The sequence below is a fragment of the Pieris brassicae genome, chromosome 10 (genome assembly GCF_905147105.1).
Source record: "Pieris brassicae chromosome 10, ilPieBrab1.1, whole genome shotgun sequence".
Lineage (NCBI taxonomy): Eukaryota > Metazoa > Arthropoda > Insecta > Lepidoptera > Pieridae > Pieris > Pieris brassicae.
In genome coordinates this window covers 7,188,616-7,213,809 of record NC_059674.1, presented here as the reverse complement: position 1 = coordinate 7,213,809, position 25,194 = coordinate 7,188,616, and the positions used below count along the sequence as shown (strand labels likewise).

At 33.4% G+C, this 25,194-nt stretch overlaps 2 protein-coding genes across 4 annotated transcripts in view; one reads left to right on the top strand and one right to left on the bottom strand.

Annotated features, from left to right (window-relative positions):
* Positions 1-108: 108 nt before the first annotated feature.
* On the top strand, positions 109-3,358 carry LOC123714918 (zinc finger protein Xfin-like). The gene has a single exon (XM_045669583.1). It carries the CDS (start codon positions 394-396, stop codon positions 2,959-2,961), a length of 2,568 nt encoding a protein of 855 aa, XP_045525539.1. The 5' UTR covers positions 109-393; the 3' UTR covers positions 2,962-3,358.
* A 754-nt stretch (positions 3,359-4,112) lies between these two features.
* The window catches only part of LOC123714886 (nuclear pore complex protein Nup98-Nup96), a 53,039-nt gene continuing 31,957 nt past the window's right edge, over positions 4,113-25,194 (bottom strand). For all 3 annotated transcript variants that reach the window (XM_045669519.1, XM_045669520.1, XM_045669521.1), the window contains exons 30-48: positions 23,657-23,755; positions 21,633-21,764; positions 20,039-20,128; positions 19,582-19,710; positions 18,293-18,405; positions 17,260-17,421; positions 16,160-16,238; positions 15,219-15,347; positions 13,984-14,106; positions 11,671-11,845; positions 10,927-11,092; positions 10,590-10,711; positions 9,670-9,798; positions 7,831-7,978; positions 7,056-7,158; positions 6,525-6,646; positions 6,158-6,285; positions 5,937-6,084; positions 4,113-5,272 (exon numbers count right to left, since the gene is read on the bottom strand). In XM_045669519.1, coding sequence (XP_045525475.1) covers positions 5,177-5,272; positions 5,937-6,084; positions 6,158-6,285; positions 6,525-6,646; positions 7,056-7,158; positions 7,831-7,978; positions 9,670-9,798; positions 10,590-10,711; positions 10,927-11,092; positions 11,671-11,845; positions 13,984-14,106; positions 15,219-15,347; positions 16,160-16,238; positions 17,260-17,421; positions 18,293-18,405; positions 19,582-19,710; positions 20,039-20,128; positions 21,633-21,764; positions 23,657-23,755 — 2,393 coding nt within the window. In that variant the 3' untranslated portion in view covers positions 4,113-5,176. The remainder of the gene's footprint in view (positions 5,273-5,936; positions 6,085-6,157; positions 6,286-6,524; positions 6,647-7,055; positions 7,159-7,830; positions 7,979-9,669; positions 9,799-10,589; positions 10,712-10,926; positions 11,093-11,670; positions 11,846-13,983; positions 14,107-15,218; positions 15,348-16,159; positions 16,239-17,259; positions 17,422-18,292; positions 18,406-19,581; positions 19,711-20,038; positions 20,129-21,632; positions 21,765-23,656; positions 23,756-25,194) is intronic.

Below are 25,194 nucleotides of genomic sequence, written 5' to 3'. Positions count from 1 at the left end.
TAGATCTAGAAGAGGCAATAAAGTTCATAGAATAGAATCCAATTATTAATGATTAAATATCTGTAGAACTTACAGCACTATTAATAAAAATAAAATTGAGAAGAGTGAGATTTTGGCTAGATATTCGTTTATATTCTTCGTTTATCTTGTTATTCTATTTTTTTCTATATTTATTCTGTGGTGTAAGCGCACGAAGCAAATATCTATAAACTGTGGTTATAAACAAGAATAAATTTTCAAGAATATTATAATGTAATATCACATTACAATTTTAGTAAATATTTTGCCTCAAGGAAAAGTACATTGACTTTTACCCATATCATTTATGTATGTGCTTATATATTTATAATTTCATTTATTCTCTAAAGCTTAATTAAGACAAGATAATTAAATATGGAGGAATTAGAAAATGATAAAAGTGAAGTAGACTTTGAGGATTCAGGTGATAACAAATCATCAATGGAAATATCTTATTTAGACCATAATGAATTGCAATATACAACTGAAGCTGATACAGTGTGTGATATGTGTTCTGCTGAATTTCTAGATGCCTCTGATCTGCAGACTCATTTGAGAGAAGTTCATTTCAAAGGTGAGAAGTCTAAATGTTATTGTACCTTCTGTTTGAAAATCTTCTCAGACGTTGAAGATTTCATGCTGCACATTCGTAACGAACATTTGCTGCATTTAAAGTGGTGTGTCCACTGTTACCGACTCTTCCCTAATCTTGAAACTAAAATGGCCCATGAAAATAAACACAAGTATCGTCCAAAGCATTCTATATTCTGTTCCCAATGCAATAAGTGTTTTGCTTATGATTTTGATATTTCTCAACATGAATATGAAGAACATGAAAACAGTGAGGGTGTTATGATTAATCATGGATTTTCTCTTTTATCTTCTCTGCTAAATATGAATGTAAAATCATTTTTTGGGACGTTACCGAAAAATTATATTTGTATGTGTAAGACTCCATGCCAAAGCATGCATAGCTATATTGACCACCTTAAAAGGAGCTCATGTAAGTCATATACATGTGACTTATGCTGTAAAGTGTACTTTAAAAAAACACGCCTTGTCAAACATGTAAATACGCATACATTGAAAAAGAAAAATCATTCATATTGTTTAAAATGCAATAAACATTTTACCTTTAGAGCTTTAAGAGAGCATAAAAAAACTTGTTTTTTGATCAAATGTGTGGACTGCAGTCTAGATTTTGACACTGTTCAAGAATTAGCTAATCACAAGAATCAAGCTCACAAGGAGACTGTAACTTTGGCACGCTGCAAATTATGTGATAGGCAATTTGTTGGTGATGCTACACTTAGAAACCATGTTAGAAAAGTTCATCAACACAATTTACACCTCTATAAATATCTGTGTGTTTATTGTGACCGTGTTTTTAACCATCCTAAACTTTTATTTGGTCATTTCTTCTCAAGGCATAAAGAATTATCACCCTATACATGTAAAATTTGTAACACTCACTTTAGAATTCGTAAAAAATTTACTTTACATGTAAGAACAGACCACAAAAATGTGGGATTCGTAGAATTTGATGAGAAGTTCAATGTATATTTTGTTGAGAAAAAGTCTGAGAACCCATTTATTCCCCAGAGTATTTATTATGAAAATTTGAAAGATGACACAAGTGAACAAATTGATGGTGAAATTAAGAAGTCCTTAAACACTGGAGCTAGACAGAAAATAATTACATTACAAGAAATACAATCAAATTCTTCAGATTCCGATGCTCCATTATTAAAAATTAGCAAGAAGAAAAAATCTTTAAAAAGGCGGAAGAAAAACAAGTTTATGTGTAAAGTGTGTAACAAGAATTGTTTCACATTGCAAAATTTTAGACATCATATGAATTTGCATGTAAAAATACAACCAATACATTGTATAAAATGTGATCAATCCTTTAAATCTGAAAAGACTCTTAAAAGACATTTAAAAGAATATCACAAAAACTCAAAATTAATAGAGACATTACAAAAAATTAAAGAGAGGAAGAAGACAGTTGTTGCCACTGAAAATCCGATTGAACCAAATCATGATTTCATGAAAACCCTGATAAAAGTTGATCCTGCACAATCACCACCGGCAACATTGAATATGGTTAAATCTAGCAAAAACTTGTCTGTTCAAAACTTCTTTGAAACCTTTAAACCTGACCAGACCGAGAAGGTAAGAATTGAAAGTTCAGTGACAATGAAGCTGACTACAGAAAGAAAAAAAATGAATATTGTTCTTAGAAAATGTAGTTTCGCACCACTCACATTTGAAGGACTAAAAATGCCCCAAAAATTTGTTGGTACCGCCGAGGAATCGCCAACTGTTTCTATAAAAATTGTAGAAGGTGAAACACGACATGCAAATCTGAACTATGGAGATAGAGTTTATAAGCAAGCAGATGTGTTGACTATGGAAGCAGACCATGCTTATTGTGAAGAGTACATTTACGTAGATAATGATGATAATCGATTCAATGAGGATTATATTGGTGAAGAGAAAACTAACATTCCAGAAGTAGCGGAAGAAATAATGTTATCTACTGAAGAGTTTCAGCCTTTGCAACAGACATTCACCATCCCAGATATGCCAGAAGCAATCAAATCATTTAGGATAGGAACATTACAAGCGGAAGCGCCGTTCTACAAGATTATTAAACTTGAAGATATAGTTCAAACAGAACAAAAGCCAAAAACACCAGAGAAGAAAGTCGTAAAATTATCAGATGGGCTACAATTAGTAACAGTGAATCCACTAGCACATCTTATAAAGGAGGGAGATATTCATAAAAAGAAAACAAACAAAAATTACTATAAACCTATAGAAAGAGATATAAAAGAGGCAATAAAAAAAGCTATGGCGGTAAGAACTGTAAATAAACCAAAGAAAAAAGTTAAGTCAAAAGCAAGTGCAAAAGTTAAATCTACTAAAAAAAGTTACTGACAAAGTAACTTCAAAAAAAAACACAATCATGCTAGACATTGCTTGCAAATTTTGATGGTTGATATTTTTTGCGTATCTATAGTTGTTATATGATTGTGTATCTATAGTTATTATATGTATTCTAAAAAGGAAAATATATTTTATTTGTGTATAATCTAAATTTGTTAATAAATTGTATTGTTTACAATTGGTTAGCTAATTCATATTCAGTAAAAAAATAGTAGACAAAATTAAACATTGTATTCAAAATGGAATAAAATTTTCGGACAGATATAGTAGAAGTTGTACAGTTATATATCGCTTGCCCTGGGGAAAGCGTCATAAAGCATTATTAGGACTGTTTTAATATTTTCTCATTTTGACTTCCTTAAGTACTATAACTGTATTTTTTCCGAATTTTTGCAAAGCATTGATACATATATATTTTATATGTATGTATTAAATGTAATATATGTATATATTTAATGAAAGCTTTTTTTCCTGTTCGACGATTTATACATTGTTGTTATGTATTTAGTGTAAATAATTAGACTGAAGATCAAAAGTTTTTTACGATTGTTTCTCCGTTACACGGACAAACAGTAAACGCATATTAAGGCGGTATTTAAACATATATTTGACGAATGTCTAGAATCTAATAATTTTTTACCACTTTTCGCGGAAATGTTATGACCTTGGTGAAACGAGAGGTATATTATTACCACTCTTTGTTTTAAAACTGTCGCAATTAAGTTATATGAATATTTGGTAAAATTAAAATTTTAACTAAAACTATATTTATGGTTGTTGCAATCTATTTCAGGAAAGTATAATTAGGTAAACGAAGCGGTAAGAAAATAAAAGATACTGGCAAACTTCTTGAGCATTAACCAAGGGAGTGGGGGAAATTTTGCGCATCGTACACGGCGGGACACAAACGTCAACTGATTTACCAATAACGCGATCGACACGTTACTCTCCCAGTGATACCTAAAAACCGCTTCTGCGCAGGCGCAGGGACATGTTCAAGATGTCTGCCGGTATTTGTAAAAAATGCTCATAAAATGATAATTAATTAATCTTCTAGAAAATCAAAAATATTGCTAGAAACTCTTATGATGAGAATAAGTCTTGGTGTTGTCAAAATAATTATAAGAATTAAAAATAAAATCTCAAATATTCCGAAAATATTTATTACAAATCAAAAATTATTCTTAACATAACAAACTCTAATTAGAAAACTTTTACATTACAATATAATCCATTGCTACGAAATACCAATTTTTAATTAAAAAATTTGGTGCTTATGTCAATTTTCATTAAAGACGAAACAGTGGAAGATGCAGAAATGTGTCTGCCCTGATACAGGGCAAAGTAATTATACCAAACGCACTCCTGCATATATTTATTCCTAAGACTTGAATGCAATTTTGAGCTTTAAGCTCTGTACAATTGTCACAATACAAGGTTAATGTGTCAAGGCGGCAAAATGCTAAAAATTTGGAACCTTGCCCCAACGAAATCCCTTCGACTGAAGTGTTAGAAGAAAATACTTCTATGATGCACACTAGTTGATAAAATAATCCCGTACAGTTGATGATGAAGTGCCAAAATTGTATTTAACAATTTAATATATAGTATAGAAATTAATTCAAAAGAATTGATCGAGAGATCAATTTATACGGATAACTTAATGATATTTAACCCTTATATTCTTTTTGCTAATTTATATTTCCAAAGTATCTTATTTATAATCCCATAAACAGGATTGCTGTCAAAAATGCAAATGAAAATTTATTTTGAATTCCTAAAATGAATGACATGAAAATTTTTCTACAACAAATCACTTTGAATCCTACTAAAACATCCTTTGTAAACATACTATAATAACCCGCAATTAGTTAAATAATGTTTTTTACATTTAGTTTCTCAAAAAACATTCAACTTGAATCTTAGATGATATATATACAATTATTTCTATTTTATTATAAAAACTATTACAATTTACATAAATGCGTTAAAAGGAACGAGTAAACCAATATTTTACGCATCGTTATTGACTAAAGACGAATCGTTGTTCTAACGATTGTTTATCAGACGTAATAAAATTCATTTGAACGCATTTTTACAATGATTATTTCCTACTAAATTTAGGTAAAATTAACATAAAAAATATGACAAAATTTTAATCACACAGCAAATTTTTACATGCATTTTTTTCCTTGTAACTTTGTTCCTAGCTATGTACAGCTGTTCTATGAGAAGAGAGGGGAGAGCTCTGTGTTGATTCCAAGCAGAATTCCGAAGCTTGGTCCGATAGATCCGACGTAATCTGTAATAAAATATCCAAGGATTTTAGCATTTAATATTTTCTTTTTAATTTAATATTTTTAAAGGAGCAAGGGGCTTAATTAATTAATATAAATATAGGTCCTGTCGGGCCATAAATAGCAGTAGATATGTGTACGCTCTCTCAAATACTCTCTCGCACTCTGACTTCTGATTGGTCTTTACGAGTGTTGTTGTTTTTCTATAAATATAAATTCTTTTGTTACGACACTCATAACATTACTTACGTTTAGTTACGCAATACGCACAATAGGGGATTTATTCTTTAACGTGGTTTTGAAGAAATTATATTATTGATAATTAATATCCATAGAAAAGATAAAAAACGTCCCTTTTCAGCAACATCAATACAGTTTCTCTATGATTAAGTCGAAACAAGTTTTTTGTCTTATCAATTAAAACTTTTATTATCAGACAACGAAACATAATTCCTATAAATACTTAACATAGTTTAGCATATCAATATGTACCTCTACAATTGCTACGCACGTCACTACACTTCTCATCATTTTTATTTATTAAAAAGGAGATAAACACAAATTAATTGCCTTAAGTGTCCAGTGTGTATATCACTGATAACAACAGAATAATAAATAAAATTTAAAAAAAAGGGGCAATCTCCTGAATTTTTTTGTAAATGGCAATACCTTATAGTGCGCATGCGCAGCGCAATCTGGCGGCAAGTCCAAGTCCTGTAGCAAGGCAGCGAGATGGGCGGAAACGTGTCCCCCGGCCAGGGCCAGTTGCACCAACCTCGCACCCATTTCTGCCCGAGCGGCCAACGCACGCGGTGATCTATTTATATCATAAGATTTATTATTTGGTTTATATTCAGATTACACTAATTAAAGAGTATTAAAAAACTCACTTGCTCCTAAATAGGGTAAGCGCCCTGCAAGCCGCGGCCAATCGCGGCGTAAGGGCCTCCAACCGACACGCGACACTGGACCTATCTTCCGCCTCTTGCCCTTCCGCGGCCGACACCAACCCTCGTATCTGGCAATATTGGAGTCCATTAAAAAAAATAGAAATAAATTGAAAAATAAAAACATTTTCTCTTCTGTGAGTATGTATTACGTAACGAATTTTGCTCTTGTGAAACGTTACGATGCGGGGATTGAATTACGCGTTATTGATCATATTATTTTACAGGTTCTGAGGTTCTGACCTAAAAAGGTTGTAGCACCACTGATTTATTTTATTTATTTATTAATTCAATGCAGAAAAGGTGATACCTCATCACAAACATAGATGTAATGGTACAGAGCCTCCCCTCCACTTTCCCATCCGCTGACTTCATTGCGACGCGCGGCCTCGCTCAACTTCTCTATTATCGGCTGGACGCTTTTTACATTATCTGGAAAATATCAAAATAAACTAAAATATAAAAAAATCTATAATTCCACAAAAAATCCTAAAATGCGCGACCTCAAAGGCCGATGCCACACAGTACACAAGTTATATATATTATTTATTTTATATAGAATATGGGAAAAACGGGCACAAGCCCAGTCACATTGCCAGAGGGCACACAAGTGTGTTGCCAGTCTTTCAAGAACTCGTACGCTCTTTTCGGAAATACTTCAGTGGGCAGCTGGTTCGTCATAGTTCTCGGACGTGCGTCGAGGTGATAGACGTGACAGTACTTCATGTGGGGCCGATTTGACAGCGAAAAGAATTTTTCCACATTTTATATACTTAATAAAAACTTTAATTATCCGTTATCTCTTAATTAAGGTCAAAAAGTATTTTGTAAATAAACTTACCGGATAATACAACTTCGGGAAGCAATTGTTCAACGAGTACAGAATGCGCCGCATTCCACGCGCCTGCGCCGACCAGACATTCTGCTTCTAATTGGGGACGGTGCTGGAAAGGTTTTTTTTTTAATTAGGCTTTTCCAATACTAAAATAGGCTTTATCCAATAACTCAAAGACCAAAACTTCCTTTTGTGATTTGCGCTACTTTTTTATAATTTATTTTAGTATTTTTTACATATGTCAGCCTCGGAAATTTAAAATAAAATTCGGAAATTCAGACATTTAAAATAACCACAGACGTCGAACGTCGCTTTTACATAATTTACAACACAATTGACGTTTAAATGGCAACATTGTCATTTTTAATTCTTGAACTAGCCTGACAGACGAAAACCAGTTACGGATAGACCCTTTTCTGTTGACAACACTGTTACGTAATTATACTCTGTAATATTGATATCTAATATTTAAAAAAATCTAAGTATATATATAGCATATACATATTATTTATTAATTCTTATTATTGACACTTTACATTGACATCTTTCTATTGACATACGCATTTCGCACGCAAGCACAAAAAATGGTGTTGTCCCGCGCGTACGTATTCGTGCACGCAGCTTGGGGCACTGCTGCACTGCTTTTTCACTTAAAGTTATATGCCCATATACTTATATGTTATATATATATTATATTATATATTTAATATTTATAACTATATCTGTGGAAAAATTAAATAACAACTGTATCTGAACTGATGTTTGAATACAGCTTACGAACCTCGTATTTCGCTCTATGAGCCCTAGCGAGCAGCAAACACTTCTGTGGAACTCCCAACTTCTCAACAAACTCAAGACGAGCCTTCACTGAGGAATCAGCCTCCGCCGGTGCGTGGCGGCCAATTAGCTCTTGGATGAGATGAGCACGGCTGGAATTGAAACAATTTTTTACTATTGATTTGTTTAACAGACTTAAAAACACAATTAAATTCTAAATATAACAGTATATCTATATAAAACACCACAAACAAGAATTACATGTGTGTTACGTGTGTCTGTCGTCATTGTAACTCCTAAACGAATGGACCGTTAATGTAGTTTTTATGTAAGAATCGTGATCGAGATGATTCTTAATGAATTACGATAATCTTTTCAAGCTTTTACAATCTTAGTATTGTCTTTTGTTAACATAGCTTTTACACATTTAAAGAAAACACTTTTTAACCGGATTGAACCTATGTATTATCATTATAAACTTATAATTATTTTAGAGTTAGGGGCAATATCCCCGGAGTTAATATCGATACTGCCGGGCAATAAATACAGATAATACAACTATCTGTACAGTTGTGATACTTTTTGACATTCAACACCTTTTGTCTTCAGTCACCGTGACCACGCACGCTGTAAAGCACGCGAAACATTTAAAAATGTCGGAAAAATTTAAAATAATTATAAGTTTACAATAATACATAGCTTCAATCCGGTTAAAAAGTGTTTTCTATAATAGTTTACAATCTTTGTTTGCGGCAGAATTCTTACACGCACTTGTAATTTATTTGTAATATAGTTGACGTACACGAGATGTACACAGCTCTCGGCCACATCACTCTCCTACTATCCCCGATACCATCGATATATTTAAATGTTCGCAGAGTGAATTCACAGTAGCGATATTGTGTAAATTATGTGTTTAATATTATATATGTACTTTATTATATTTTAATTATTTAATGTTTTTCGACATTATCGTATTGGCAGAGTCTGTAAGGATAATATTTGTATTTCTGTAATAAATAAATAATTCACCACCGAAATTACTATAATTTGAAATGTATTGAGGATTTGATTTATTACGATCCCGCTTGTATCGGACCGTTTAGAAATAACGACGTTAAATTTAAGTACCTTGAATTTATATTGATTATTTATATATTATTTTATCTACTACTATGTTCGTGACTGTTTTTAATGAAACATTTGTAACAAATTCTAGAAATCCAATTCAGATATTGCGACCGGAGACAGCCGCCAAAGACACAAAGTTTTATTTCTTTAAAAAAACATATTATCATATGTTTACAATCACACGGATGTTTAGCTTATCTTTTGTTTATAGATATCAGCTAAGTGGATACGTACGTTACGTTTCAGAGTTAAATTTTTGGCTCAGGTTCAATGTGTTAGGTAGGTAGGGTGGACTCAATTTCCGCACTTAGACCGTATTGGTCCGTTGTGCGTTGAGTCCTGGCTAGTTTAGCCAGCCTAACTTTCCAGAAGCACAGAAGTCTTTTCACAGGCTTCAAGAAGCGATCTCTGTTCCGAGGATTTTTGTACGATGATTAGCCACAGCCTCGCATTCCAGGACTACGTGGGGTCGATGTGTTATTCTGAGTATTTTTTAAATGTATCAGTGAATAACTGTGTGCAAATGTTTTTAAAACTAAATTAATATAAACTATACACGTGTACGTGTCTTTATCTCAACGACTGCCTGTAACGACTTTAGGATATAACGACGAAATTAGAGCGGTCCCTTCCTGTCCATATACTTAGAAAATATTAATGGATAGCAAAAAGTTATCTGTTAATAACAAAAAATTGTAAAATAAATACATACATTTTATCATCCGGATGGTAAAGAAGCGCCTGGACAGCTAAATGCCACTCGCCATAACCCTCCAGCTGTTCCGCCAATCCTATGATTGACTTAATTGTCGGTTTGCCGAACCAACAACCCAAGAGAAAGCTGGAAAAAATAATATATACAATGAAAGAGCTATAGTATGCCTAAAATTATTATGTATAGCTAGGTAACATTAAAAAGGTTTAGAAAATGAAAAAACGGCTTATTGTAGAAAGTTGCCAATATTTTTATTGTTTTTTTTGAAGTAATCTCCGTTTCTCTCTACACATTGTCGCATTCGATGGAACCACTGAGAAAAACAGTGGGCCCATTCTTCCTTAGGGATCTCTTCTGTGGCATTTTCAGGGCTCGTAAAGCGAATATCTCACCTGCCTATGAGTCTATGGGCAGCACTTAACATCCTCCTGCCCGTTTGCCCTTTATTTTATATAAAACACGGCATAACCAATATCTATCATGGCCGTATTGTAGAATTTATAAATATACGTAAACAAAGCTGCGCCGGAGCATCTAACGTTGAATAATGTAACTATTTTATTAGTTTGACAATTATACATAACTTAACTTCTTATATGACATAAAAACTAATATGAAATTTGCTGATATTTTTATGGCTGTTTGTGTGAATATAATAATAGATTTTTTTTATAATTAATTATTATCGATACATAGAATATTATATAATTAAATTATTCAACAACAAAACATTGTTGCGTAAATAGTCAATGCAAGAAATCTGTTTTCGACGACAAATGTTATCGAATACATTATTCTATATTTATACTAATTAATATAATTTATTATTATATGTAGTTAAAAGAATTATTAGTTGAGCAATTTTTGAAAATGATATTTTTTTCTATTCGACCATAACATAATATAGTCAGTCTTACCTCAGGCTATAGTCAATAGGATGAGGCGTGTACGCAGCGGGATGGAAACAAGGCCTTGTGTTGAACGCACGCGCGCGTATCAGCTCGTAACGAAGGTCTAGGATCCGACGCGACGTGCCATTCTGAAACACAAAAATTTGATAAATGTAAATATTAAGACTAAATCAAGAATATATTATTAACTGTATTGTTTTACTATTGTAATATACAATTAATTAATAAGCGTAATATATAATTGTATTAGTATATTTAAATAAATATCTTAAATCGTAAGAACAAACAAAATATATATTGTTTACCTTTATGGAGTAAAATGTGTATGTTTGAAAGTATTTACCGTGTCAATAGAAACCGTGTACTCCTGAAGATAATCAGGTGTCGGCAGACGCATGTTGACACTCTCTTCTGGCACAGTGGTCAGATCCACGTTCGACTCCCGGCTGAAGAGTTCTTCGTATGTACGCACTATCTGCTCTAGTGTTGGTATTTGAGGGCAGAGATATCTGAAAAATATTGTCTCTTATTAAAGGATATATATTCGTTTCGAAACAGGAGTGTTCTATCTCTTTAACAAGACATAACAGATGTCAAAGCAATACATACTTGATAAAACACATCTTTGTTTTTAATTTTGTGTATATTATATAATAATATTTTAAAAAAACACTACAAAATAATAATCAAACATGAATACATGTCCAATCCAGAAATGCATATCTCAAAAACTACTGAAACAATTTTGATGAATCTTGTGTTGTTCCCAAAGTTGGAGACCTCCTCCGACTTTGGATCATCTTTCAGTTTCCAATTAGTTTCAATAAATCTAACTAAATATCGCAGTGTATTGCGATCTAGTTAGTTGGGTACACTGCCACAGGGACCAAACTTTTTAAATATGTTTTTATTATTTTTTAATTATTTTTAGTATTGTTTAAGTAGTTTTTAATAAACGATATAATATCTAACTAAAAATTTAAGGCCTAAAACAGTTGATATATTATCTAATTCCAAAAATATCACAAACATACAAAACAAGCCGATAATCTTCTTTTAAAAAGTCGGATATAAATAGAAATCTTACCTGGCACAAACATTGAGCACCCTCAACCAGTCAAGAGCTTCAAGCTCTGCGGTAGGGCTTCGCCCCGCCAGCAAAGACAGTATTGCCCTTTTGTGGCTCGAGATGAGGGAATCAGCGCCGCATTCCTGCCAGATGTTCAGCTGACGCGATACCAGAGTCTTGAAGTATGGGTCACCTATAAAATTAATTAATTCTTCCTTTAAATTTCTTCTGTACAAACATTATCTGTCCACATCGTATCCCTAGCTTTCTTACTACTTACTGACGTGAGACTTATCTTAAATTATTGTGATTTATGTGTCTTTTTACTTTGATTTTTTAATGTATCATCTTTTTAGTTTAGTTTTGTCTTAATAACTGTGTATAACATGTATTTTTTCACTTCTTGCCTATCTTATGTAATACTTTTTTTTTCTTTACTCACAGTGTTAGCCTGTAAGAGATCGCTCGAAAGCGATAAGGCCGCCGGTTGTCCTCCTTTTGATTTAATTATGTTCATTTTTTTCATATTGTAATGTTACGAAGTGTTAATAAATAAATAATTTACTTTATGAAAAGATTTTTATTTACAAAATACAAAAACAGTTATTTCTAACTGTAATTATAACTTATTATTAACATCTATTAGTCAGAATGTCCTGCAGACATATCAGCAGCCTGGGAATCCATTCGGCGGTTTATCTTGTCCACTCACTCGTATCTCCTACGACGTGGTCGTACGTACGTAAGTGATTTGTGTACTTTTTAGAACATACATTCTTATTCATAAATAATAAATCCGTCGAAGTGATTTTAACTTTTTCCGACAAATGTAAAAATATTTTATGTATCTCAATAAATCTGTTTTAGTTTTCATGTCTTGGACAGTGTTTAATTAAACACCAATGAAAAATTCAAATGAATCAAGTAATACCGAAACAGTTCTTCTTATGGAAGAACGTTATAGTCCAAAAATGCTATTAACTGATATGCAGCTACTTTTAGGGACCATAGGTTCGCCAAGATCTTATAACGAACACGTTCACGATGTAGGGCGTCACACCAACGCGGCGTATAATATGGCGTAAATTGAACCCTTAACATTGGTCACAAGTCTTGGTTTACCAACTCCAAAGGTTTTACAAGCTTATATATTCTTTATTACCGTGTGAACTTAAATTTTCCGCGAACACGTAACACGTACGTTCAGGAATACGTTTCGACTATACAAACAAATGACATCTTAAAGTAAAAAATCATTTATTCATATAGGTTAGACGATGTACACTTATAAACGTCAATAAAAAAGAAATATACATTAAATGCTTCTAATTTTACATTTACTGCCAGTTTTCAAATCAAGGGCGTAGAACGGAAGAGAAGAACTGGCAATAAACTCTCCGCCACTCTTATTAATCGCCAAGTTTTTTTATTGTATTTTACAACGTTTGTAAGGAGCTTCAACCATCACACCATGTCCCACATGACATCCTCTCCAGCAGGAGGCATGGTGAAATAGGCGCACGCTTACATTCTCGTGGGAACAACACGCAAATACGTAGGCAAAAATAACTAACATCACCGCATATACGAGTTCAAGTCAATCTATTTATATACAAAAGCGAATTTATTGATTTTTAAGTCTGACGGTATTTTTGTTTCTTTCCATCTAGAATATATCGCATTAGTGTATATTATGGGATTAGTGACTAACTTCAGGCATCTTATAAAACATTGCATGGATTAAGTTCGGTGGCGCTTGTTGGAGGGTTCAAATATATGTTACATGAAACTTTTTGTTTGAAGCTGGGTGTCAAATGGCTATCTTTTAAAACATGAGTTAACATAAAATTAGGGGTAGTGGGGTTGCGACGCTAACAAAAACTGTAACTTATTGAAGGGTTCATCAATCTAAGTAACACTTACAAGTGTAGTCAATCCTTTGGACATTATCGGAAACAAAAATGTTATATTACAATTTATTAATGTATTTATTTATCAACACTTCGTTGCAATAATATAAAAAGTGAACATAATTAAATGAAACTGGGGGCCTTATCGCTCTCGTGCGATCTCTTTCAGGCAACCACTGTAAGAAAAAAAATATTAAATTGGATAAGATAGGCAAGAAGTTTCGCGTGCTTTACAGCGTGCGTGGTCACGGTGACTGAAGACAAAAGATGTGTAATTTTTGTTTTATTAACACACACATTCAGAAATAATATAAAAAAATAACACCTACGTTATTTACCTCTACTCTTTTCTATAGAAAATTATAAACACTACGTATTTTAAAGATTAAAAAGAAACAAGCTTTTAGTCAAAATAACTCACCATAAGCCTGAGCGATCAGTATTGCCATATTGAAATCACCATTTTCCCTGCAAAGCTTGCAGGCCTCCAGGATTCTACCGCCCAGTAATAACGTCCAGACACGGGCGCTGTGACCATCTTTTTCTGAAAATCACATTTATAAATGCATTTCATATATGTACATTATCTAAATTAACATGCATGCTCTAATAATATAAAAAAATATTAAGGAAAATAGAATAAAATCTTATTTTAGTTTTACGATACTCTATCTAACTCTACCGAAATGAGAAATAAATACTTTTATCCTATTCCAATTCAATTATATGGCAACCCTACAGTCTGATATATAAATCAGCGCCATCTAGAGGAAGGTACTGACAAACAATAAATACTAATTGACAAAAAGATGAAGAGACTACGGGCGCAATAATCACAAGCACAGAAAATTCTATGTAAAGTAGTTAAATCAGAGAGTTAATTGAATCTCTAAACAGTTAATTAAAAATCGATATTCAATCAAGTCGCTAAAGTTCCATGAGACAAGTGAATGAATAAAACGTTTAACGAGTTTCCTAAACGTTCCTAGGCAACAAAACTATCCAATCCATTTACAATAAAGCAAAAAATAAACATATAAATTGCAGTAAATCTGCTTACGTAATACTTGAAACCCCAATACTATATCTACGGTATATGTTACAAGCACTTTTATATATGACAATTTTGGTAAACATAAATGTTACAATAAAAATTTAAGTTAAGCAGAAAAAAAATTACCAGCAAAACAGCGGATTAGGTACGAGATAGACACTTAACAATGCTTTCCTTAAAATAGATCGCATAACCGAATATATCCAGCTTCGGATGAGTACTGTTTAAACCGTTATACTGGCAAAGAAAAAAAATAAAAGAAAGAGAGGTGCCTGAAGTCTTAAGTTGGTTTTTGCAGGCAGATTTTGAAAAACTCTGCTGATTAAACCTTGGGAATATATACGAGACAAAAAATGTACGTACGTCATAATTTAATGTTTGGGTAATTTCCTTTTTTATACCAAAGTTTGTTAAATTATATATATATATATATATATATATATATATATAATTTAAATATATATAAATATCGCTCCAACAACGATAAATATGCTTCAATCATAATTTACTTACGTTTACTTCTTGTCTTTATTAGAAATATTGCGACTTACATTAAAAAATATTATCTACATAAAATAGTTTTAATAAGCATTCATTGTTACCATCTTCAGGGTCAATGTCTACTGGCTGCGATAATTCATCATCAGTGACTTCGGCGACTGCATTTTTCAACCATTTCAAAAGATCCTCGTGACGGCTCACGATAGCTTGCTCGTCCGTTCCCGGTACACCTGTTAAAAATACCTTTAGACTACAGAATTTCTATCATAGATAATATAAAACTTTATTCGTGACAGAATTATGGTCCTCACACTGGGGAGCTTGTGTTGTGGATGATTAGATAACAATTATTCCGTGATACATGGTGCATGTTTAAAACAATTTTTTAAAGAAAAAGTATAACAGTTGTGTTACCTTTATGAATAAATGTGTTTTACTTTGACTTTGAATAACAAGTTGCTAATAGAATTCTCGGAAATATAATAACGAGAAGCGCCACAACTCTTAGTCTGGAGAGCAGATTTCTGTATCAGTGTTGTGATCATTTTCCTAGAGCAAGTACAGTGCCACATATTTTTCTTGGCCGGCGGCTAAAATTTGTACAACCGTCGCCATTTTGAAATGTCAGACTGACATCTAATAAAAATTAAACTAAATAGTATTTATTTTTATTCCTTGCATTAGTAATTACAATGACAAAGTTTTAATTAACCGTTCCGATTGCTAGGTATTATATTAATATGTAGTAGGTAACAAAACCTATCATATCAGTTGTTCCTCAGTTTGTGTCACATTTATTTTAGCCTAGAACTGTATTTTCTAGATACTAGTACACATTGTTTTATTAAGACATTTCAATAGAATATTAAGTTGCATTACTTCAAATTATTAGACCTATAATGGTTAATTTTTATTTACTGGCAATACTAATATTCATGACAGCGACGCTATTATGTAATCTCTATGATTCCGACTAAAGGACTCTGTATCCACGGTTGTGAAAAAAAAGCGACGCTTTTACCAGCTAAATAAATACACTTACCATCATTGAGAAGATCTTCACCCCAGAGGGCTTCGCACAATTTCCAAACTTGTACGCTGTACGAGCTTGACACGCCGAACTGTTGACAAGATTACGTCTATTTAGATAAATACTAATTTGATTTAAATATATGTTATGGAATAGGCTGCCAGACTTGACGATTGTCCATCACCCTAACATCTTTTAAAACACTTCTGCATAATAAGCTGATGAACTGCATAGTATAAGTGTGTTTGTGTATTCCACGTGTAACCTATTTTATTATTATATTTAATCTATATTTTATATAATAAATGGGCAGTCAAACTCGAGATCTTATTGTTTTAACGTATCCAAATACCTCCTGTACAAACGTGAATTAGCTTTTATGTTTATTTTATTACACTTTTTAAACGGATTGAAGCTGTGTATTATCATTATAAACTTATAATTATTTACATAATTTTAAATTTAAATTTTTACGACGTTTCGCGTGATTTACAGCGTGCGTGGTCACAGTGACAACCGGATTTGTTATCGACTAAAAGATTCATAATGATTCTTTAAGATTGATTGGGTTTTGCATTTCTTACACTTATCATATTTTTTATTTAGTTTTTTCTTACTCGGTTTGCCTGGAAGAGATCGCTTGTTAGCGATAAGGCACGTGGCATCCCTTATATTTCTATGTACTATAGTTATTTAATTTCTATAATTACTCGATTTTTTGTGTTTAAGTATGACGAATAACCTATACAGGAAGAAATAAATACTAAAATATATTATCTCTCTATGACTGTACGAGCCAAAGATGTACTGTAATTTTGCTCAGGCTTTCTTAGTTTTATTATAAGCGTGATCATTTCCAGGTCCCGAAAGTATAGCCAGCTGCAGGCTCTCTTCAACAGATACGTTGCATAGCAATTAGCATTTAATTATTTCGCTTATAATCTATTATTGTTGGTATTGATAAAAAATTTTTTAAAGAAAATGTTTTAATTGTGTAATGCGGGTGTGCTGTGGTTGTAATTGGCCCTGGCTCAGCATTATGCTGAGGAGCAGAGTTGTTCCACAGCGCTGGTCATATACGAAGATAAAAACCAAAATAATGAGTTACCCACCCTTGCACTATACTCCTCCTTACAGGCGTCCTCCAACAACTTCTCGAGCAGTTGCTTGCGACCAACCGGCGACTCTTGCACGACTAGTCGCGCAAACGGTCGCGACGCGTCTTCGGGGGTAGAGAAATCGAGTAGGCTTTGGAGCTGACGGCGTAGGGTGTCCTAAAATATACAATGAAATATGACAATTTCTTTGTTTTTAGGTTGGTTTCTCATGTGATTCTTATTTAATAACTAATTATATATTTAAAAAAAAACTTAATGAACAATTCAATTATTTTAACATCTTCGTCTTACGTACATATGTTTGTTACATTTTATGCATTCAATGTTTTTTTTTAATTCATGATTAAATACTATATAACTTTTTGGGGGCATCATATTATTTTTTATTACGTAGATAAATAATGAGCTAAACATAGTACTTATAACAATAACACATTATACTCGACTAATGTACTGGTCGTCTCTAAAATATGTAAAAATCCTTATTAACGTAACTTAAGCAACACTGCTTACTTAAACAAGTGATATAGAAAAACGGACCTGAAATATCTCTCAACCCATATGACATAAATTACTAAACAAATTTTGATGTATTCAGAATTACCTATGTTGGAATATACCTAGTATTTATTTTCGAGATATTTGCGTATATAGATTTGTTCAATTAGATTATACTCTAACATTACTACACATCCAACTATCAACTGCACTTAGAAAATAATTAAATCACTAGCTAAAACCTTTTAGGTCTGGGCCTCAGATTACTGTTTTATGATTGTTTGTCAATATAATAGCCGACTAGGTAGTCTCCTCTGCCTGACACACGAATCCTCATGATGTTTTCCTTCACCGTTCGAGCGAATGTTAAATGCAAACATAGAAAGAAAGTCCATTGGAAAGTCCTTGCACAGCCAGGGTTCATACTTACTTCCTCAAAGATGAGTCGTACGCTGAAGCCAACGCTGCTAATAAATAACTGCACAACCTCTTTAAAAACATCACTTCTATATAATTTCTATATACATACCAAAAGGGCTTTACTGTCCGCCTGTCCGATTTGAACTCTGGCTACGACAGTCTCGCTCCAGTCCTCATCTGATCTTCCTCGCACATATCTGCCCAGCTCACATAGATCCGATTCTGTCAATTTAAAAGTTTCCAAGAATAAAAATCTTAAAAAAAAGTGGAAATGTTTAACGAACTCAAAGCCACTGGACCGATAAAGGCTACGTTCTTAAGAGAAAGATTTAGTAATGAAAGCACATGGCCATGACTAACGGGTGTGAGTATCAAGAATTCAAAGTCAAAATAACATTATTCATATAGGTGGCCAAGTACACTTATGAACGTCAACGGAAAAGAAGATAAATTCGCAAATCAAACGCGGGCAAGAAGAACTGGCAAAAAACTTCTTCCAAATCGCCAAGTTTTTAGGATCACTTAAATAATCGTCAAATTTATAAAATTTATTGATTAATTTACGTTTAATGAGGGCTTTGAATTTATTTAGTGAAAATTCTCAAATTTTCCTTTGGGAGTTCGTTGTAAAACGAATACAATTTCTATATAAGGAGTGGTTTATCTTCTGGAGCCTGGTTGGTCGTACGCTTAGATTAGTTCTGATTTCAGTATTACACTGGTGAAATTCAACATTTCTTTATATTTTTTGTGCATACAACAAGGCTCCAAGAATATATCGATCAGATAGTGTCATAATATTTAATTCCTTAAACTCATTCCATACCAACTCCTTTGGAAAACACAACAAATACCTCGAACAGCCCAAAAAACATTTATGACGTATGGAAGCAAAACTATTTTTTTAAATTACGTTTTTTTGACTTCATCCCTAAGAGTAGAAATAAAAAAAATATATATATATAAAAGCAAGTGAAAAACTAAGCAATATAGAAATTGTAAAAGTAACTATTTGACAAGATTTTAAAAACAATTACAGATTTTTGATTACTTTTAGAAACAATACATTACATACAACAAGTCTTGAAAGTAAAATGGCGTCGCATGAGTTCCTGTCACGTAACATGCTTGTAAGCACATAATCAAACATCAAGTGGGAGTTATCATAACGTATTTTGTGTAAAATCTCACACACATTATTTTTCGACCACTCTCTTAGGATTACACAGACAAAGATATGTTATTTACAAGCATCGTCAAATCTGTGTCCATTTTGTATCACGTGACTAACGTATATACATCAGTATGTTTAATTATAGTTTTTTTTATGAATAAGTGATTATGTATAATATATATTCAATATCATTAGCCTATGATCAAACAGAAAGATTAACTCACTGCGTGGCAGTTCAGCAATGACGTCATGTGTGGTATTGAACACCATTGCGTTGTTGGGGCCGAAGGAGACGCGGCTGTGACGAGCACGACACACGGACATATCTGCTAAACAATCCGCGTTTAGGCGACCTGAAAAATGCACGAAATGTCACTGTGTAATATTTACTATATACTTTGGACAAACTTTAAAAAAAATAGAACAGGGGCAAACAGGCAGGTGGTTCACCTGATGTTAACTGATACCGCCCATGGACACTTCCAATTCCAGATGGCTCGCTGGTGCATCGCCGGTCTTTTACGAATTCAGCGATTTAAAAGATATTTTATTTTTAATCTTAAGAAATTTGAATTAACATAGAACGGTCTAGTTGCATCGTTTTGAACCTCTTGTCATTACCACATCTCTAATTTCTTTCTTCTTAATAAATAAAAGCAAGAGCTCATAAAAACCACTTACCAGCGATAGTTTTCTTGAAAGGCGGTACTTTTCTGTGATATTTCAGTATCACTGTATGTGGGTTCACGATTAGAGGACGTACAACTGGTTCTGAAATATTTAATATTTAATAATCAAATACAATATTTTCTCTTTCTCTCTTATAGGACATTAACATTATCGCCTCGTATTAATTGCCAATGTTTTAAAATCAGCAGAATTGTCCAACCTATGAGTTCAGGCTCCTGTCACTCGAATTCTCCGCTAATATAACAAAATAAATATTATCCAGAGCCTGATTTATTTGGTAGTATCAATTTAAAAAAAAATACCTTTTTAAGAGGGCAGGCCGTTTGTGATAACAGTTGGGTCAAAAGTTCTTTTTTGCATAAGAGATAGATCGGAAGAAGCGAAGATGAGAGAAGAAGCGAAATGGAAGGAAGAATTTGGAAGTTTTCAAAAAGTACTAGTGTTAAAAACTAAAGCTGAACTGTGCGTCACAGTGTTGCACAGCGTACGACGCAAATTATTGTTACGCAAGAAAGTTCGCGGCAACAGTGCACTTGTGTGTACGCACACGGTTCAAGTAGTGGATTCGTGCTTCCGCGTCGCACTCGTTCGCTTACTCAGTCTTCCACTCTCAAAGCGAAAAGATTTAATTGTGCGCGCGCACATAACGCAATACAAAGCACAACGTTTCCTACCCGTCATTAACAACGGTGTAAGTTCCACACAGCATTACCGGCAGAGACAGAAGCCAAACGCGATACCTGTTAAGTATGACGAGCGCTGGTACATGCACCTGACGTCATCGCACAACTCAAGGCAGAATAGAAAATACCATCCGTCTCACCTCGACATCCGTCGTTCCACAAGTGCGTTCGTTGCGTTGCACAATTATAAGTTTATAATAATAATACATAGCTTCAATACGTTTAAAAAGTTTTTAAAATCGTACAATTTAATCGTAAAATTTATGAACACAAACTAAACGCAACTCTAATTATATAACTGAACTAGCGGAGCAGACAGACTTCGTTCTATCAAAAAGATTTTGAATGCGGCAGTTTTTTGGTCGTACCTACTTTATAGTCGGCGCAATAAATTCTCCTGAATGGAACCATCACCCTGATGATAGGGCGGTGTGTGAGGTTCAGCTCGGGTGACCGAAGTGTCTTCGCTTCCACGAGCTATGGCCACCCTTCTGTTCAATTTGGTCGGGTTCGCGATATTATCAGTTTTGTTGAGTTTCGGAACGCGACATGTTTTGATAGATATGAGTAAACCGGCATATAGGAACACACCTTACATTGCCTAGACAATAGTGAGTGCTTGTAATTTAATATGAACTTTATTGTATAGCAACAAAGTTTAAATTGACTCTACATTTGAGTTAAAAAACGTTTATATGGGAAAAATAAAAGAGCAGTTTTTTTATGGATTTCCCAGAAATTATTTGAATTATTCTCGCCGTAAAAACCATCCTACCATGGACTTTAAGGAACATTAAAAAGAAAAGAATTGGTGACATTGGTCCAGGCGTTGATGAGTTATGCGCTTACTAACACATTTTGCGATTCATTTTTATATTATAGATAAAGGCTTTATTATTTACCTTCAATAGCGACCGGTGCCTCTTCAACCATCTCCATGTGCGATACAGACGTCGGTGGCAGCGAGATAACGGAGGCCGTGGCATGAGGCACCAACTGATCGCCCGTCGATATTGACACGTCGTCTTCCATTTCTGAAATTTATCAAACTTTAACTTTAGCCTAAACAAAAATTGCTTAATTTTGAACACCTTTTACATTGCGACGACGTCATACGCCAAAACTAACGGTTTGTACGGTTCCCGGGCCAACGGGTCGCTATAAATAATAGATATACTCTATATTTTAAAATGCTGAAGACAGTGCCTGCATCTGGATATACTCTGGGAACGTAACTCTGACGATTTAGGAAAGCACCACGCTTATTCAAACTAAGAATGCCTGCAGCAAAATTTCCAGTTTACGCTCGTATAATAGAAATTGCTTTAAAATAAATAATAAAATTGCAACACGAGTAACCTCAACAAATTTGTTTGGATAGGGTCACGTGACCAAGGACAGGCTAACAATAATTAAAACCAATATTATCACAATACAAAATCTGTTGAAGAGACTCTGACTATCGGAACGTTACTCTGACTAAACTAAGAAATCCTGAGAGAAAAATGTTCAGCCTTGGCTCGTATTATATTCCGGCCTAAATATTAGGTCCTTACATATGAAATTGGCGTTTTGTCGTACTGGCCACTTTGACCTCAAATACCTCCTCTTTGGTTAGGAATTTCAAATTCAAATTTGTCCAGCTATTTACTCATGTATTTGTGCTTCGATGACCGTCATTCATTTGTTTTTTTCTTCTGGTTTTTTTCTGTTTGCGTCACTCATTTTACAAAATGGAAAACTTAAAGTATCGTATTATTTACGAGTACGAGCTCCGCCGTGGCACTAGTGCTGCGGAAACGACTCGAAGGGTGAATGATGTATATGGCGGTCATGTTGCAAAAGAAAACACAGTTCGTTTTTGGTTCCAACGTTTTCGTTCTGGAAATTTCGACCTGCAGAACAAGCCCCGTGGACGGCCTGAGACCCAAGTTGATAGAGGTATTTGAGATCAAAGTGGCCAGTACGACAAAACGCCAATTTCATATGTAAGGACCTAATATATATATATACTAGCTGCCCCCGCGAACTTCGTTTCTCCTTAATGTGGTTTTAGTTAGCCTTAATACCGTGACACGAAATAATAATTTCACTGTATTATCGTCACTATAATTTGAGTTTTATTTACACTTCGGTCTAAGTAACACGTGGTTGGCTATGCTAACACCAAAAATTAAAAAAGGGAAGAAATAATTGAATTTCACGGTATTTCGTTTTCTAACTTAGCTAGCGTAGCTTATAAGACACGTTTGTCCGTTTACCATAGCAGTGCCATCTATTGATTACTTACTCAATCCAGTCGAAAAGTACCGATATCTGTTAGAATCTTTTGGAGTTAACAGATAATTGTGACTGTCAATTAATTATAGACAAATGATTTGCAATAAAATAAAATTGCGACTATAATTCAAGATCTAAGCTATCCTATCTCTTAAGTTGCACCAGCCTGCTCACGGTGTGCCAATTTAATTTAAAATCTGTATAAGTAGTGTAGGAGTCCATCGCGGACAAACATCGTGACAGGAGATTTATATATATAACTTATCGACCTTAGCCACTGAACCCTTTAGACCAGTCAGAAGCTGTATTCGCAAACGATTTTTTATCGTTAAATTCTTCTCTTGGTATTTGCTTTAGTTTAATTATTGTTAATATATAAGTGTTTTGTGACTGTTGACGTTTTCTTTCTACTTTTTTTTATGTAATAGGAGGCAAATGGACAGAAAGCTCTTCTGATCTTAAGTGATACCGCCCACCCATGGACACTCACATTGTCAGAAAGCTCGCAAGTCCGATGCCGGCCTTTTAAAAACGGGTACGCTCTTTTTTGGAAAACCTTGGTGGTCTGGCGTGCCTTTAATAAGTCTTTACAATAAATAATATCTCAACTAAAAAATATATATAATTTTGTTTATAATATACTCACCAGTATCAGCGTATAGGGAAGCTTTCATCAGTTGAACGTTATGGCTCTGCCTGTGCTCCAAACGGGCCAACTCCGAGGTAGGACTCTTCACACCGAATGCTAGAACATAATTGTTAACTTCCTTTAAATCTTCAGAACGAAGCTTTGGGGACGCGATTATGGAAATTGTAACAATTAAGGTTATTTTTAGTAAAAAAGTGATACAACGTTTTAGGTCTGGGCCTCAGATTTCTGTATCTGTTCAGGGATTGTCAACTTTTTGTGTTAATGTTGCCTCATGATGTTTTCCTTTATTAACTACTCTTAATGACTTTTAAAAAAAATTAAATAAAAAATTGTTTATTTCGGAAAACATGGTTCATTAACTAAATATATATAAATATTAATTAACAAAATATAGTAATTAAAAAATATAGTGATATAAATAATATAACAACAAATAAAATTACAAAAAAAAACTAGAATTACGCGATTTTAACCACACTATGGGTTTTAAACACACTGATTCACAATGTAAAGATAAAGTACTAAATAGACATAACATTTATTACTAACGAAACACACACACACACACACAGAAACACATAAAATAAAAAAAATAATAGAGAGATAACAATTTTTTTAAAGGAAAAGGTTTAATTGTGTAATGCGTGTGTGTTGTGGTTGTAATTGGCCCTGGCTCAGCAATATGCTGAGGAGCAGAGTTTTTCCTAAGCGCTGGTCATTCTGCCAGAGACAACAGCAGCAAGTTTGCGCCTCAGTCGCAAAAAAAAAACAAATAAGAATCTAATACTCAGTAGAAACAAATAATAATAATTGTAAAAGTTAGCCGTGTAAGCAAAGAAGAAAAAAAAATGAAAATTAAATTAAATTAAAAAATAAGAATGATTCTTAAGAAGTAGATAAATAAATATTTTTGGACGGAATAGCTATGCAAAACATAAATTATTTGGAGGATAAAAGTTCCGAATAAAAAACTACGCGTTTCATCGGACTCATGACTTATTACGGACTTCATGTGACGAATTGCGCTATCTGACAGTCGTGAAACGCAACAATAGCGTTTATCCTACCAATAAGTAATAAATAGCTTATTTGGAACTTATGTAGAACTTGTCCGTACATTGTGAACTCTATATCTATTATTTTTTAAACAAAAGACAAACAATATTTGAACAATAATAACTATAAAGAAGAAGTCACACCGCGCTGTGCTTTCCAGCTGAAAACCAGATACCACTTCTAGTATCACTTCAGATTTTTTTGCATATTTAAGAAAATTATGACAAAAATTTAAAAGTAAAACACATGATTGTAGTTATGTAACCTAAAATTTACTTAAAATAAAAAATAAAAATTGTAATATAACATTCTCGTTTCTGATAATGTCCAATAGGTCGACGTCACTTATATTCTTTATAGGTGACAGATGTGTCTTTTATATTAAAGATACATTTGCGCAAACACTACCCCTAATTATTGTAGTTATAAGCTCATGTACTTAAAGATTTAAGCCAGTTGACACCCAGCTTCAAAGA